This window comes from Epinephelus fuscoguttatus, linkage group LG18 (assembly GCF_011397635.1).
Source record: "Epinephelus fuscoguttatus linkage group LG18, E.fuscoguttatus.final_Chr_v1".
Taxonomy (NCBI): domain Eukaryota; kingdom Metazoa; phylum Chordata; class Actinopteri; order Perciformes; family Serranidae; genus Epinephelus; species Epinephelus fuscoguttatus.
The window spans coordinates 22,734,837-22,750,694 of record NC_064769.1 but is presented as its reverse complement, the minus strand read 5'-3'; the positions used below and the strand labels follow the sequence as shown (position 1 = coordinate 22,750,694).

Here is a 15,858-nt window from a genome sequence, read left to right as displayed (position 1 = left end):
GGACAGGTCATTCCAAAATTGCAAATACATATTTTTCCTCTTAGTTGTTGTGCTATTTTTCAGTCTAGACTATTTTGGTCTGAGTTGCTGAGAGTTAGAGATGTCTGCCTTCTCTTGAGTATAATGGAAGTAAATAGCACTCGGCTTGTGGTGCTCAAATAAATACATTTGAAAACTTCAACAGATTCATGTAGGAACTGTTTTCTCTCTACAGAGCTACACCTGCCAACCTTATCACAAAGCAGAAGGAAGAGTGCAACTACTCATGGACGAGAGGGTCATGCTCGTGACAGCGTGAAATGTAAATATTAATGGCGTCCTCCTTAGTTGAGCTGTAACATTAGTGAGCTCAGGTGAGCTAGCAATATTGAACTATTAATTTGAATATTTTTGTTCATGAGTAGATGCACACTTCCTTCTGCGCGGTGATACAGTTGGCAGGTGTAGTTCCGAAGAAAGAAAATAGTTCCTACATGAAACTGCTCACAACAAGGTCTGTGGATTATCTTGAGAAACCGGGTCATGATTTCTGGAAAGAGACATTGCTGTTGAGGTTTTTTAATGTAATTTTTCAGCACTTTGAGCACCACAAGCTGAGTGCCATCTCGTTCCATCATATCAGACATCTCCGATATGTCCAACAGTCGGCAACTCACACCAACACAATCTACACTGATAAACAGCACAACAAGTAAGAGAAAAAATATGGGGGTTTTTTTGCATTTGGGGTGAACTGTCCCTTTAAAACTGGATAACTCAATCCTGCTAGTAAGTGCTAGCATGTTAGCTTGTACTTACCTGCCAATCAGGACCCAGGAAGTACTCAATAGGCTCTGCCCCTGTCAGCGGGTCAGGCAACACCTCAGCGTCAGCCTGCGCTATGAATGGTGTCAGCACCCTGAGTGTAGAGTGCTGGTACTGCAGCATGCAACCCCTGCCCTTCCTCATCTCCTCCTCTTCCTCACTGTCCCATGTCGACCTGACACACAAAAGTAATCAGACAAATAAGGCACATACGTAATTTAAAGTTCAAGCTTAGCTTAGCATAAAGACTGTGAGCAGGGGGAAACAGCTGGTCTGACTCTGTCCAAAGGTACCTCTAATGCTCACTAATTAACACAATATAAATCCTTGGTGTAACCATACAAAAACCAAAGTGTGTAAGTGACAAGATGTGGTTTTAAAGGGAATTCTTTTCTGAATTATTTCCTGCCAAGGTGCAGTGACTCCTAGAAATAATCCAGACAGATCCAGACTGGCTATCACTAGCATCCACTGTTCATGCAAAACTAAGATTAGCTACAAGTCTGATAACTCTAGCTTCATATTTGACAGTTGTACCAATCTTCTGTGAAAAAGCAAATGAGCATATTTCCCAAAATGTTGAACTATTTCTTTAAGTGACACTAAATTTCTGTGTGATGTACATTTTAAGAATCTGCTGCAAAACAGCAGCATACTTTAACAAGGCTTTAAAGTTCAGTGAGTTAAATGCAGGAGACTCATTCACAAAAACATGATGTTTGTTGATCCCTCCTTATTTAAACAACAACAACACAACAAAATCATGCAGCTAATCAGTGATCCAAACTCCTAAATGGTGCTTCTATCTTCCAGCAGAGAGACTGTCAACTCAAAAACAATACTGGAGACAAGCAGTGAAGATTGTTGATGCCGTAAAGGCACAAAACATTTGCCGAGTGACCTTTCCTTCCACATGAATTTGAGTTAAATTAAACAGGATGCCACAGCTGATTGGTTTGTTTGCGTGTGATGGAGGTTAAGCTGAGAACCATCCTCAAACCCTTCAGCGATGATCAGTCTGTATAATTATCGTAAGCACAGCTGGACCGCCACGCACTGCACCACAGGTGTGCTGGAGGGCTGGAGGATTTGCTTTCACACTGCAGACAGGAAGCCACTGTCAGGAGCAGCAGTCCAAATAAACATCATTATTATACAGCCCAAGGTCAGAGCTTAACGTGTGATGGAGATGCTGCTTGAATTAAATAAGTGTGACTCAGCACCGGCAAACTAACTCATTCACCTGATCCTTTTGTTCGACTCACTGTAGAGAATAAACTGTACTTAGTTCAAGTTTAAGCTTTGTCTTTGATTTGATTCAAGTACCCGTCTTTGAAATATCAGCATTCAAAGCGTTAATTTGAGTAATGGTATTTTTGTATTTGCTGATTGCTAAAGACACTTGAACACTTTGATCATTGAAGTTTCAATGCTGGGTCTTTTTGCCATGGTGTACTCAACTTTTCCACTAGTCCTTTGATGACCCTCGAGCCTTCACGCTTTCTATGGGGTTGCTAGGCAGCTCATTAACATTAACTTATACCGTGTTATTTTTCTATTAATTCATGTCTGTTAGTGTGATTTGATTGCACATGTTTCTTTTAATCTAATTTGAATGCAACAGAGATAAAAATAACTTAACAGCAAATGATAATCTGCTACAACCTGATGGCACGCTCAATATTTCAGAATTTAAATTCAGTGTATGAAGCTTAAAGTCTAACACCAGTCTGTTCCATCGCTCCCAATTAGACAGAAATTCCAGCTGCTTCTCTGCTACATATAAGCACACGTACCAAACCGTAGCATGCAGCAACACAAGCATGGCACAGAAACTTCCTCACTCCCATGAGCAGAGACTGGCCATTACAGTAGGCCATCGAAGTTTCACATTTCTGACCTTGTATCTGTTTGTGGGTATTGAATGTTTGGGGAAATGAAAGCCTCAAACAGGCTAACAGTTGGCCATCATCATTAATATTGAGTGAAAAAATAATGACTTTACTGTAAGTATTGAGTGAAATTCCACTAACCTCTGTCTCTAGGGCAACTGTGTTGGCTCTACAGCATCCTACCCACTAATGCACCCAACACAGATGTGATGTTTTTATTACTGACTGCATTTATAGTATACAGACGGATATTAGAAATACACCTCTCAGTGTGCTGTAATCCAATGCAATACCACTGCTAACTACAGACTCAGGAATTACCATACAGCTGAATCCACATCCCTCTGACACTGTGTCAACAAAAACTGATTGTAGTAAACTTCACAAAGACAGATTTCTGTCGTGGCTGACTCAGTGTACATCACAGCAGCTGATGCATTCTCCTGTTACATATCTCACAACATAACATTTACACTGCTCACAAATAATTAAGGGAACACATGATCATCACAGTATAACATCAAGTCCACGAAACTTCAGGGATATCAATCTGTCCATTTAGGAAGCACAAGTAATTGTGAATCAGTTTCAGCTGCTTTGGTGCAAATTAAAGTGACAACAGGTGCAATGGAGAGGCAAAAGCAAAACAACACCCAAAAAGGGAATGGTTTTACATGTAGTGTCCACAGACAGTTGCTCTCTCCTTATCCCTAATGACTGATTCTTCTCTACTTTTGTGTTCTGCTAGTGTCCTTGTCACTACTGGTGGTATGAGGCAGTACCTGCAGTCCAATCAGGTTGCACAGGTAGTCCTGCTCCTCCAGGATGGCACATGCATATGTGTGGTCGAAGGAAAGTTTCCGGTCTCAAGAGCATGGAGGAGACACCAGGAGAACAGCTACAGCTGCACAAGGAGAGCTACAGGGCTGTAGAAGGGCATCAACCCAGCAGCAGGACCAGTATCTGCTCCTTTGTGCAAGGAGGAACAGGAGGAGCACTGCCAGAGCCCTACAGAATGACCTCCAGCAGGCTACTGGTGTGCATGTTTCTGACTACACTGTCAGAAACAGGCTCCATGAGGGTGGCTTGAGGGCCCGACGTCCTTTAGAGGGACCTGTGCTCACAGCCCAGCACCGTGCAGCTTGATTGGCATTCGTCAGAGAATTGGCAGGCCCACCATTGGCGCCCTGTTCTCCTTACAGATGAGAGCAGGTGAAACACAGAAACGGACGTGGAAGAGTCTGGAGACGCTGTGGTGAACGTTATCCAGCATGGCCGGTTTGGTGGTGGGTCAGTGATGGCCAGGGGAGGCATATCCTTGGAGGGTCACACAGACCTCCATGTCATAGCCAACGATACCCTGACTGCTGTTAGGTACCAAGATGAGATCCTCAGACTGACTGTCAGACCTTACCCTGATGCAGCGGGCCTTGGGTTCCTCCTGGTGCAGAACAATGCCCAGCCTCATGTGGTCAAGAGTGCGTAGGCAGTTCCTGGATGATGAAGGTGTTGATGCCTTGAATAATTCATTCAGCAAGATCTGATGTGTGATTTAAACGTTCCCTTAGGTTTTTTGAGCAGTGTCATTTGGCAGGAAACATTCAGCTCTTTTAACCAGAAGTGTGGACTCAAGTCACATGCCTTGCACTTTAACCTATCATGGCTTGGAACGACTTAATTTCTTTGCCGCGGATATCTGTATGTTGCTGTGTGTATATCTGTGTGTTCTTTGGTACTGGCTGTAAAAACAAATATCCTTCTCAGACAATAAATCTAAAATACAATTAAACTTCAATCCAATAGAGGAAAAAAGTGCTTTAGTTGGCACAGACCAGCACATAAACAACAGATGACACCTCAGATTACCACAAGTGGTCTAGAAAAAACAGGCGACAACACGCAAAACATTTGGCTCAAAAATCACAGATGGAGATGAAAGAATTTCCACATTTTTGGCTTCACAAAGGAGAGTGAACGCACAAGGCTAGTGTTAATGTCCTTTGCCGAGATATAGCTTCGCCTTATGTTAGCCAAGAACTTGGAAACATGAAATCAATGAGCTTTTGTTGCACTTTTTCATGTTGTCTATTAAAATTGTCTATCATTGACAGGTGGGAAGAAGTAGAGTTAGCCAAATGTTGCAGCTGTCCTCTAGGACAAGACACAAAGTTCAGGACTTGGTCTCGACCTAGAACTTGTTGGTCTTGATTTGGGACTTGATTCAGGACTTCATAGCCAAGACATGAGACTTACAGTACAAAACAATGTCTTTGTACCACTTTTGCTTTTCCCTGTTGTGGTTAAATATATATCTAAAAACAAGTTCCCCAGTTCTCACTATACCTGCCACTGCAGTATATCAAACTCAGCTGTATAGCAGTCAGATTTCTTTAATGTGCACACATACTGGGCCAATAAAGCTGATTCTGATTACTGATTTTCTTCACATGGCAACCTCTGGATCAAGATAACGAGACCTCTAGCAATTAAAGATGTATATCAATGCAACTGGCCGTACCTCCTGCTGCCTGTCGTCACAGGGACCCTCCAGCCTTTGATCTGGCTGAGCTCGGGGTCAGCCACATCGATTAGCAAAGGCAGGCGGGGCATCCACACGCTCATCTCCAGCTGGGCACTCAGGAAACCGTAAGTAAAGTTGAGCATCACCCTGCTTTTTCCTCTCGTCTCCTTCCCGTTTACGTACATGTAGTCACACCGCTCTGACACCTGCAGGAGGAAGAGAAAAAGAAAGGTGAATGAGAGGCTTATAGGTGTTGTCCTAGGTTTGTATCTAGCTCGAAGTTCTTCTCCTTCTCTCCGGTTTGTCACTCTATATGTATGTATCTTAATATCAGGCAAGAAAGTGATTTTAAAAAGTTCAGAATCACTGGACTTGAGATGGGACCAAACTGTCGTCTACTGATTTAAATTCAGCTTCCTCCAGACATACACTCGCAGAGGTTTTTCCATGTAAAGCCCCATGGAAAACGAATAAAGAAAGTTTTACTAAAATCTGACAAAGAGAGGAGAGGTGGAACAGAGGCACCAATACAAATAAGCTAAAACCACACAGACACACACATTTTATTCATTTCGTACAACTTCCAAAGCCTGGCCAGGGAATCGCAGAATGTTTCTGTTTATGTCATGTAAATTCAAAACCGCGGTCTCTATGAAACTGTTGGGGAATATAAATGAGCTCTGCCTGACGACTATTCCTGTAGTCGCTGTACGGTAGGCGGGAGCGGTGCGGTCCCCACCAGTGAGAGCAATGAGGTGAGACACAGCAGTTGGTGTGTTTTATTTAAGATTGGAGGCCTATCTTCTCTGCCGCCTCACTTATCTTAACAAACCAGTGGCTCCACAGCAGTAATTGGAGGGCACTAGACTGGAGAGTAGAGTGTGGCACTGGAGAGAGGGAGGTGAAACGGGAGGAGGTGGAGAAAGAGAGGAAAAAGCAGAGGGAGGAATGACTTCTAAGGCAAGTCAACTTGAACTCCTGTGGAAATGTTAAGGGAGACCAGTCTGTGAGGACCTTTTTATATCACGCTGACTGGTCCGCATCAAGATCTCTGATGTCTTCTGCAGCTCTCCAGTGCAGCTTAATGTCATGTAGGGTCAACGGACACTGACAAAAATAAACTTTATAAGCACTTTTTTCTGTCTGCTCTGTGATTAGACAAATCAACACAATAAAAAATTTCAAAATTCACTCTTTATTCTGCGATTAAAGGATTTCTTTAGGCATTATTTCAGCCATTCCTTCTTTACCCTTTGGCGGTCAGGCTCATGTCTACACGCACTGTTGTGGGTCTACTGTAGATAGAGAATGTTGCATCTTAAAATACCAGTACCTGTGGTTTTGCATGCCTCAGCCCATTAGTATACTTTACATCACACCCTGCCATTTTGCAAATAATCCTGCTGTGTTTCAGAAAGCTGAATATTTTCTGTTCATTAGTGTTCATTATACAAATCCATAAGCAGCCTTGTGAAACTTTAATTGTGAATCCATTATGGTAAACATCATACTGTTAGAACATTATGAGGAAGTAAAAACAGGCCGCCAGGAAGTGTGTCGGGCTTTGAAGCAAGTTTTTGTTGTTGCCAAACAGTGGGACTGCAACTTTCGAGTCCACCACATGAAGAGACGCCTGTTAATCACTGGCTAACCTTTTTTCAGTGTCATTACCGCTGCAAAATTGCTCGTTTTACTATCAGAATTTGATCAATACAGTCTGATAACATGTGGAGGGGTCTAAAAGAGCTGCATGACTACATACTTTATCCCCATTCAAGTTATCAGAGTACTAACTGGGGGGCAGTAGTAGTTCAGTCCATAGGGACTGGAGGGTCACCTGCTCAAGTCCTCATCAGGACCAAATACGGAGCATGGACTGGCAACTGGAGAGGTGCTAGTTTGCCTCCTGCCTTGAGCAAGGCACCAAACTCCCAACTGCCCAGGGTGCCTGTCCATGGGCAGCCCCCTTACTCTGACATCTCTTCATTTAATACATGCATAGGACCTCCTTGTGCATGTATGCGTATTTCAGGTCTGTGTGTATGTGACAACAGAGTGAGAGTGAGAGTCAATTTCCCTCGGGGGTGAATTAAGTATATCTTCTTCTTCTTCTTTCATGACCGATAGTAGCTGGCTGGTGGATTTGGTGGAAGTCTCTAATGTGCCTGCTCTTCTAATTTTATATGCGGCAGGTTATTTTTTGGCTCTGTGTGCCACTGAGCAACATTTATAGGAATGAATGGCATCCTGCCTCTAAAGTTTTTTTCAGTTCTCTTCATACATCAATGGAAAATGCAGGGAAGACTTTTAAAATCAATCAGCATTTAATGTTTTTAAGACAATGCATTTATCTTATCCTTTATTTTAAGTAACTTTCAAGGAGAAGCTGAGCACAAGATAATACACTAACTAGCCACTTAGTTGGGTACACCTTGCTAGTACCAGGTTGGACCCCTTTTGCCTTCAGAGCTGCCTTAATTCTTGGTGTCATGGATTCAACAAGGTGCTGGAAACATTCCTCACAGATTTCAGTACATATTGACATGATAGCATCACACAGTTGCTGCAGATTTGTCAGCTGCACATCCATGATGCGAATCTCCTGTTCCACCACATCCCAAAGGTGCTCTATTGGATTGAGATCTGGTGACTGTGGAGGCCATTGGAGTACAGTGAACTCATCGTCATGTTCAAGAAACCAGTTTGAGATGATTTGAGCTTTGTGACATGGTGCGTTATCCTGCTGGAAGTAGCCATCAGAAGATGGGTACACTGTGGTCATAAAGGGATGGACACGGTCAGCAACAATACTCAGGTAGGCTGTGGTGTTTAAACCACGCTCACTTGGTACTAAGGGGCCCAAAGTGTGCCAAGAAAATATCCCCCACACCATTACACCACCACCAGCAGCCTGAACCGTTGATACAAGGCAGGATGGATCCATGCTTTCATGTTGTTTACACCAAATTCTGACCCTACCATCTGAATGTGGCAGCAGAAATCCAGACTCATCAGACCAGGCAACGTTTTTCCAATCTTCTATTGTCCAGTTTTGGTGAGCCTGTGTGAACTGTAGCCTCAGTTTCCTGTTGTTAGCTGACAGGAGTGGCACCTGGTGTGGTCTTCTGCTGCTGTAGCCCATCTGCTTCAAGGTTGGACGTGTTGTTGGTTCAGAGATGGTCTTCTGCAGACCTTGGTTGTAACCAGTGGTTATCTGAGTTACTGTTGCCTTTCTATCATCTTGAACCAGTCTGGCCATTCTCCTCTGACCTCTGGCATCAACAAGGCATTTTCACCCAGAGAACTGCCGCTCACTGGATATTTTCTCTCTTTGGGACCATCCTCTGTAAACCCTAGAGATGGTTGTGCGTGAAAATCCCAGCAGATCAGCAGTTTCTGACAGACCAGCCTGTCTGGCACCAACAACCATGCCATGTTCAAAGTCACTTAAATCACTTTTCTTCCCCATTCTGATGCTCAGTTTGAATTTCAGCAGGTCATCTTGACCATGTGTTATAGGCGATATCTTCCCATTTATGTACATATATAGCTTTATAAGACGTATTCTAAATGGCCAATACAAATGTAAAGTATACTGTAAATGTTTTGCTGTTAAAGCTGCATGGGTTAACTTAGTATTTGTAATGTGAAAATGACAAGCCTTTGCTGTCCCCTTCCTCAATAGCAGCTTCACTTAATCAATCATTTAAAGTCAACTTGCTCTTCTGCCTTGAAGTGGCAAAGAAAATTCAATATGTTTGTTTAAAGAGGTCAAAGTGCAACTACAGAGTAATTCTTTCACACAACCATGTTAGCTGAATGTAAGAGTTTGTGTACTGATTCACATACAGTACACAAACTCTTACATTCACACAACCATGTTAGCTGAATGTAAGAGTTTGTGTACTGTGTGTGAATGAGTCTCTAATAGAGATCCACCCTCGTGGCTGCCTAAAAGATAAGATTTATGGTTTCAAGGTTTACTTTCCTCTGATCGGTGGCACTGCTCTAAGAGGGGTCAGTGACTGCAGTAAGCGTACGAGACCATTCAGAGACACAATAATAACTGGATTAAGTTCCTCTACAGATACAGAAAATCATTACAAACACAGTCTCCCTCCTTTTGGCTCTTTCTCACTCTCTTAAGCTTACACACTTAAGCACACTGCCTCGTCAGTGGCTGCTGTGTCGTCTAATGGGAAATAATATGATTCCTTTTTGTCCTCTCTGGTATTCTCTTCTCCGTCTCTCTCTCTCTGCTCCTACTGTCCCGGTAACATGGATCCATTACTTAAAGGTCAAATCACTGTGCTTATGGACTGAGTGCTGGGATCATGAGCTCAGTGTTTAATGCCATATGGAAGAGGCTGCTTTTATCCACAACGCTTTGACACACAGACACACAGTCTGGAATTGTTGAGTATGATAGCACAGTGACGTTGGATGTGGATTTATACACAGGAATAAACACTTCTTTTTTGTATGCTAATCAGGCCTTAATGATATATTCAATTCATACTGGAATTTAATATGGGAGAAACAAAGGCTGGGTTTTTTTTTTTTTTGGATATAAAAAAGCTTTGTTTTCATTTGTTTAGAACAAATTCATCTGATTATGCATACTGTGGAGTGTGCATACACATAATTTAAGATTAACTTGTCTGGCATTAATGCACTAAAGAGAAACTCTGGAGAAGTATTATACAAAAAAATATGCAAGATACATTGGAGAGTTACAAAGTTTGCATAAAAGGAAAGGAGTTTGTTTTTCACTTTATGTGATTAATTTACCTCATGCTCAAAGAAAAAATATGCTTATACTTATGGTGTACACATAATTTGGGTTTTTTATTCGGAATTTGGAAACAAAGTCTTTAACATTTCTGTGTGAAAGTGTGCTTGCTCTATAGCAAAAACAAGGTATGTCCTGAGTCACAAATGATACATCTACCATAATAATCCCCAGGCATTTTTCCATACAGACATAAAGCAAACATATTTACAAGCAACACAGAAATGATAACAGTATTTATTTCAATTCATGCTGATTAAACCCCCTTTTATGAACTCAAGCTATGGTAGGGATAGTGAAGCATCTCTTCATTACTCTATGCTGTTACAGAAATCTGCCCCTCGGTGATGATGTTTCGATTGCAACAATTACAGCAAATTCAGCCAATCCCCCCAAAATTCTGCATGATCTTGCAGTTCGTCCAATCTCTGCAACTCTACTGTAAATTTGACTTTTTAAAATGGGTGAAATCTCATGTCACTGTTGAGCTGTGTGCAGTGATTTCATTTGCTCAGCCCTTCCTTGGTCCTCTCTCTTGATCTCTCTGTTTATCATGAGACTGCTGCTGCTGCAGGAGTGTGAGCCAGAGTGTGGATACCCAACCCGAGCCCAAACCTGATGGGTCAAGCAGTTTGGATAACAAATCAGAAATTTTGCTCAGGTTTGGGTTTGGGTTTGGCCCACTTGACATGCTAATCTTTGTGTTGCGTTCAGACACTGTCACGTAAATAACAAATTCCAGCACTTACATAAACTATAGCACAACACTCTGCTGCAATTGAGTGTGTGTGCTGTGTTGTACGTGTGGCGTGTTCGACTGTGCATAACAGCAGCCTTTTGATGGTCATTTATACACTGTCCATGTGTGATCACGCTAAACAGACGAGCTGTAACCATGATAACAATAACTATGTCAGGTATCAAAGTGCATTGGGCTCGGGTCGGATTTGGACTTAAATCAAAAAGTCTGTCAGGGTCGGGCCAGGCTCTGTTATAACTATCTTGTGTGACCTCTGTGTCACACACACATTAACAGGGCTAGCACCACATGGCTAATGTTACCTAATGCTTATTAATGAGTTTAAAGACAGAGTTGAGCTGTTTCGGTGTGAGATTGTTGGGACTATTTAAATGGCTCTGTGTTGGATGTTAGCCACTGCTGCTGTGTTAGCTCATGCTAACGGAGCAGAGAGAGCAGGAGGAGAGCTGCTCAAAGAGCCTGTCCGTCAGCGCTGCTTTGAACAGCAGCAATAGCTGATTGTGGCTGATAAGCTGTCAGCCCCTCACAGCCATTTTGTAATTTTTGCCCCCACCAATTTCACTGCAAAAAAACACCCACAAACACCATGACATGCATCACAATTTTTCAGAAAAGCTGCTGTGAAATCATTATGGGCTGCAGCAATCCCAAAAACAGACAGTGAAAGCCTGGAGGGACTGAGAAATAAAGCACTAGGCACTCAGTTCCCTTAAAACTGTACAGGGAAAAAGATTTTTATAAGTTGATTTACAGAAAAAGAATGGGTCAACATCATGCCATGTGATATTTGCACTAGATGAATGAAATTTAAGATTTTTTAGATAGTAGAGATGTTGGGGAATGACCCTTTTAACTGGTGAACTCGGGATATTGACCACTACAGGGCTCTGGTCAGTCAGAGAACACACAGTCATCAGGTAGGTTTAAGCTCTTCACTGGCAAAATGAGAGGCTTTACAGGGTGCAGCATAGAAGTGTGTGAACACTCAGTTTATCATCAGTGACCTCTGCACCAGAGATGATTGCGCTGCCGAAATGAACAGAGTAAAAAGACACTGAAGTAACTCACTACGAAACTAGATTTCAAAGTAAGAGTCTCTAAATGAAAAGTATGACTTCAAAATAATGAGCGGGTGTTCTACTACATGTAGGTAGATGGGTAGGTAACCGAGGAGGAAGTGGGTATACTCTCTGATACATTACAATGCCTTTTTGCCTGACAGGTATGTATACCTTGAATGGACAGAAAAAGAGGTGGGTATACCCCGACTATCTGCTCCACTACACCACTCCTATGAGGGTACAATAACTCATATGCTATGGGATTGCCCCAAAGGTTTTGGACCTCATCCACAGAATTGTTTGTACGAGTGTCCCCTTTCCTTTCCTTTATTTCTGTTGGGGGACCCATCCATCCTGAAAAACACAATTGTCTCTATCTATGCTGAGTAAGTCCAGACTATTTTCATGTTTGGTAGACTGGTCGTGCAACAATTCAAGTCAGCTCGCGCACCATCAATCTGGCATCTGACTGGCATAATCTGCTTGCTAGGGTGGCGGCATATGAACAGATATCCTTCTCTCTGCTAGGCAGGATAGAACAGTATTATTGGAAATGAGAAAGATGTCCTCACTACACTAACGGCCCTTAAAGACAAACCCATGGCTGAGCTCCCTGTCATGTACATACTCATTGAGATATATATATTCAATGAAATGTTTATCACAAAAAACTCTTGTGGCTTACCTTGAGTATCTCCTCCTCTGTAGACCGACAGCTGGTGTAGTTGGTCACATCGGTGACGGAGCCATCAGCCTCCACAGCCAAAGTTTTCAAAGGTACCGTCACTCTTTCACCCGTCAGCACAGCAGTGTTCAAGATATCAGTGTTCTGTGCGGAGAGAAGGACAAAATTAACTCCAGTAACAAACTCGTGGATGTGTTTTTAGTTTTCTGAGTGCGGTTTAAAGGTTGAAGGCTGAGATAGTTTAGCTAAATTGCTGGATGTCAAATGAAAGGTCGGGAAATATATCAAGCTTTTCTAAAGATGAATGGCTGCTCTGACTAGACCACATGTTAACTTTCAGAAATAACAAGGAATTGAGTTAATCAAATACCCTGCCACTTCCCCGTCTTCTTCGTCTTCCTCGCACCACAGCAGCCAAAGATACAGTAGGTTAGTTCCAAGCAATCAAACAGTCTTAGATGTAATCTAATCAGTTCCTCGACACTGAAGAAAGTGTATTATACCTTACGGAGGAGCTGCTACCTGGTTTTATTGAGGTCCAGAAAGCAAGCTAAGCTACACTGTAGCTTGGCTTGATTTTAATCATTCAGCATATTCAATACAACTTCAGACTGCATACAGAGAACTATAACAAAAGTATCCACCATTATCAGTTTTACTCCGGGTTACTACAAACACAGCAGAATGTCTCTAAAACCCAAACTTTCGACTGCCCCGTAGGCAACTGGACTTGCTTGAGTTTCTTGAAAACGTTTCACTTCTTATGCAAGATGACAGCAAACGACTTAACACCCATTCACACTTGGACCCATTTAACCTTAACGACTCACATGTGACATTAATGACTCTATAAGGGTTCACACCCACACAGAATATAAAGCCTGTGACTCCACACCAGTCCGTTAGAATTTAAGAAGCCTTTTGGATGAGAGGTGAAACGTCTTCAAGAAACTTAAGCAAGTCCAGTTGCCTATGATATAGCACTTAAGATGTCCACAGGCTACTGAAGTCTGTGTTTTCCTCTGAGACTTTTACTTTTATGAACTTGGAATTCATAGCTAGTCCAGTGAGGGAGGCTCAAGTGATAAATGTTAAAACTTCAAAAATACTGATAATAAAAAAATAAAAATGTTAAAAATAAAAAACATTTCTTGGTCAAGCTAACCTGTAAGGGTATTTTTTATATTGTTGTACCAGAAATTCTGTCTTCACTTTTATACTACTGCCATGACTTGTTCAACTTTGGAAACCCAATAAAAATAGTTGGAGAAAAAAAACAACTTTATTCAATTTCATGTGATATTTTTCTGTCAAAGCCACAACGAGCCACCTGAGAGGGGCTAAAGAACCCAAATGGTACCAGAGCCACAGGTTGCCTACCCCTGGATTAGCCTAAGTCATTTTTCGTGCAAAAACACTTGTGAAACACAGGTGATGCTTTTCTTTTTGATTATTTCTAATAATTTAGAATTTTGTACTTTTGGTTGGAAACAACAAGTGTCATTAAGGTGTAACTTTGGGCTGTGGATAATTGTGATGGGTATTCATCACTGCTCTCATAAATTTCATTGATTAATTGTAAAAATAATGAGCAGATTAATCCTTAATGAAAATACTCGTCAGCTGCAGCCCTTTACGTAACACTTGTGACACATTTTCCCGACTATACTTACATACTTTAAGTACCATTGTCAGTGCAGGACTTTCACTTTTAACAGTAGAGTAGAGGAGTATTTTTACTGTCAACAGGATCTTTTGCCACCATGGACAGTCATCACTCTCTGTATGGGGGCAGGGACGACAGGGTGTTAGCAATACTAGCGGAGATTAAAACACTCACAGGCTCACAAACTTGATTCGTTTAAATCACACTGATGCAACGCTCCCAACTGGACAGATGTGCTAAAAAAAAAATCTCTCTGTGATGAGAACATGTCTGTCTCTCACAGACTCACACACCTGGATGAAAATAAATCCTCTGCTGTATTGTGTCACTGGATCACAACTCAGACACCCATTTTCCCACTTTGTGCCCACCTCCAGCAGCAGCTTAGCTCTTAAACATCCAGCCTGATTATTTTTACACTTTGACTCCTCCTTCAACATGGATTTACAACTACTTCCCAGTTTACAAGATCTCTGATAAGGTCATTTTAATCTATTATAGGTAGTGGCAGAATGTGTGTGTAAGGAGCGCTGAGTGATCAGAGTTTTTTTTTTTCCCTCCTCCTGATGTTTGTAGATCAGGAAACACTCGGCAGATGTTCCCGGGCAGATTCACATTCTGAACTCTGTCGGCCTGACAGCTGCTGACCGCAATTCAAAAAGGACATGCTCTAGTTCAGACTGCGACACTGACCCAAACATAAGCCAGTGGATCAGGAGTCGGACAGAATCAGAAAACAATATTAACGCTCTGCAGTGCTGCCAGCGCCACACTGAGAGATCTCCACGTCCAACGTTTCCACAGAGATCCCCAGTAATCTGGCTCGCAGTGATCAAGTTCACCTCATAGTTCTGCTCTGTTTAAATCTGCTTCTGTGCTTCAAACAGAGTTATATTTATCCTCTATGGTAAGCCTTGGTATGGTGTGTTCAATCGTTCCTTCAGTTATTGTTCATTCAGTGACTATAAGTGCTAAATCCTTTATGGCGAGACATGGCAGGCAAAAACATCTATTTTTCATGCATGGGTCAATTTTAAGATTTTGGGCTAGTTTACTCCTTGAATAGACTATGTAATCTGTCAAAGTGATATAAAGAAAATATTCAAATTATACATTTAGACGTTTATTTTATTACATTTTGTCTTGTCGAATTTACCAAACAGTTAGCATTGTGCAGTGTAGGCCTATATGTTCATTAGTTGGGTACAGCTGTAGGCATTATATGCCTGTCATGTTATCAAATGATCAATTTTCATTAGCTTGAAATACTATATTATTATTACTAAGGACCTGAACATTTATTCTATTTGTGAGCAATGTTTCCAATAGAAATGCATTAAATTCCCCTCTGTAAATCTTTGAATGCCCTTTTCTCAAAATGAGTTTTTTGTCATGCTCCAAGTCGAACATCTCAGACTCTGTAGCACCTACACTAGTTATACACCTCGCTATATTCTGAAGATATTTACAGGGATTTCTTAATAAATCATTCCTAGCCTGATTTATGTGACATTTTATTCCCAAAAATACGGCAAAAATCGATTTTTTTAAGGCTATGGTCAGTATATTTTGATTTTCTAGGTAATAAAAGCAGAAATCCTTAAATCATTCTGCAATTTCTTTCTCATCTTAAATGTAAACAAAATGAAAACATTTTTTTGCACCTGGCTTTATCAG

General features: G+C 41.6%; 1 protein-coding gene across 1 annotated transcript in view; it reads right to left on the bottom strand.

The window, feature by feature from the left end:
- si:dkey-1d7.3 (transmembrane protein 132D) overlaps positions 1–15,858 on the bottom strand; it is a 46,810-nt gene that overhangs the window by 6,630 nt on the left and 24,322 nt on the right. The window contains exons 5-7 of the mRNA XM_049603787.1: positions 12,516–12,659; positions 5,215–5,423; positions 799–979 (exon numbers count right to left, since the gene is read on the bottom strand). Coding sequence (XP_049459744.1) covers positions 799–979; positions 5,215–5,423; positions 12,516–12,659 — 534 coding nt within the window. The remainder of the gene's footprint in view (positions 1–798; positions 980–5,214; positions 5,424–12,515; positions 12,660–15,858) is intronic.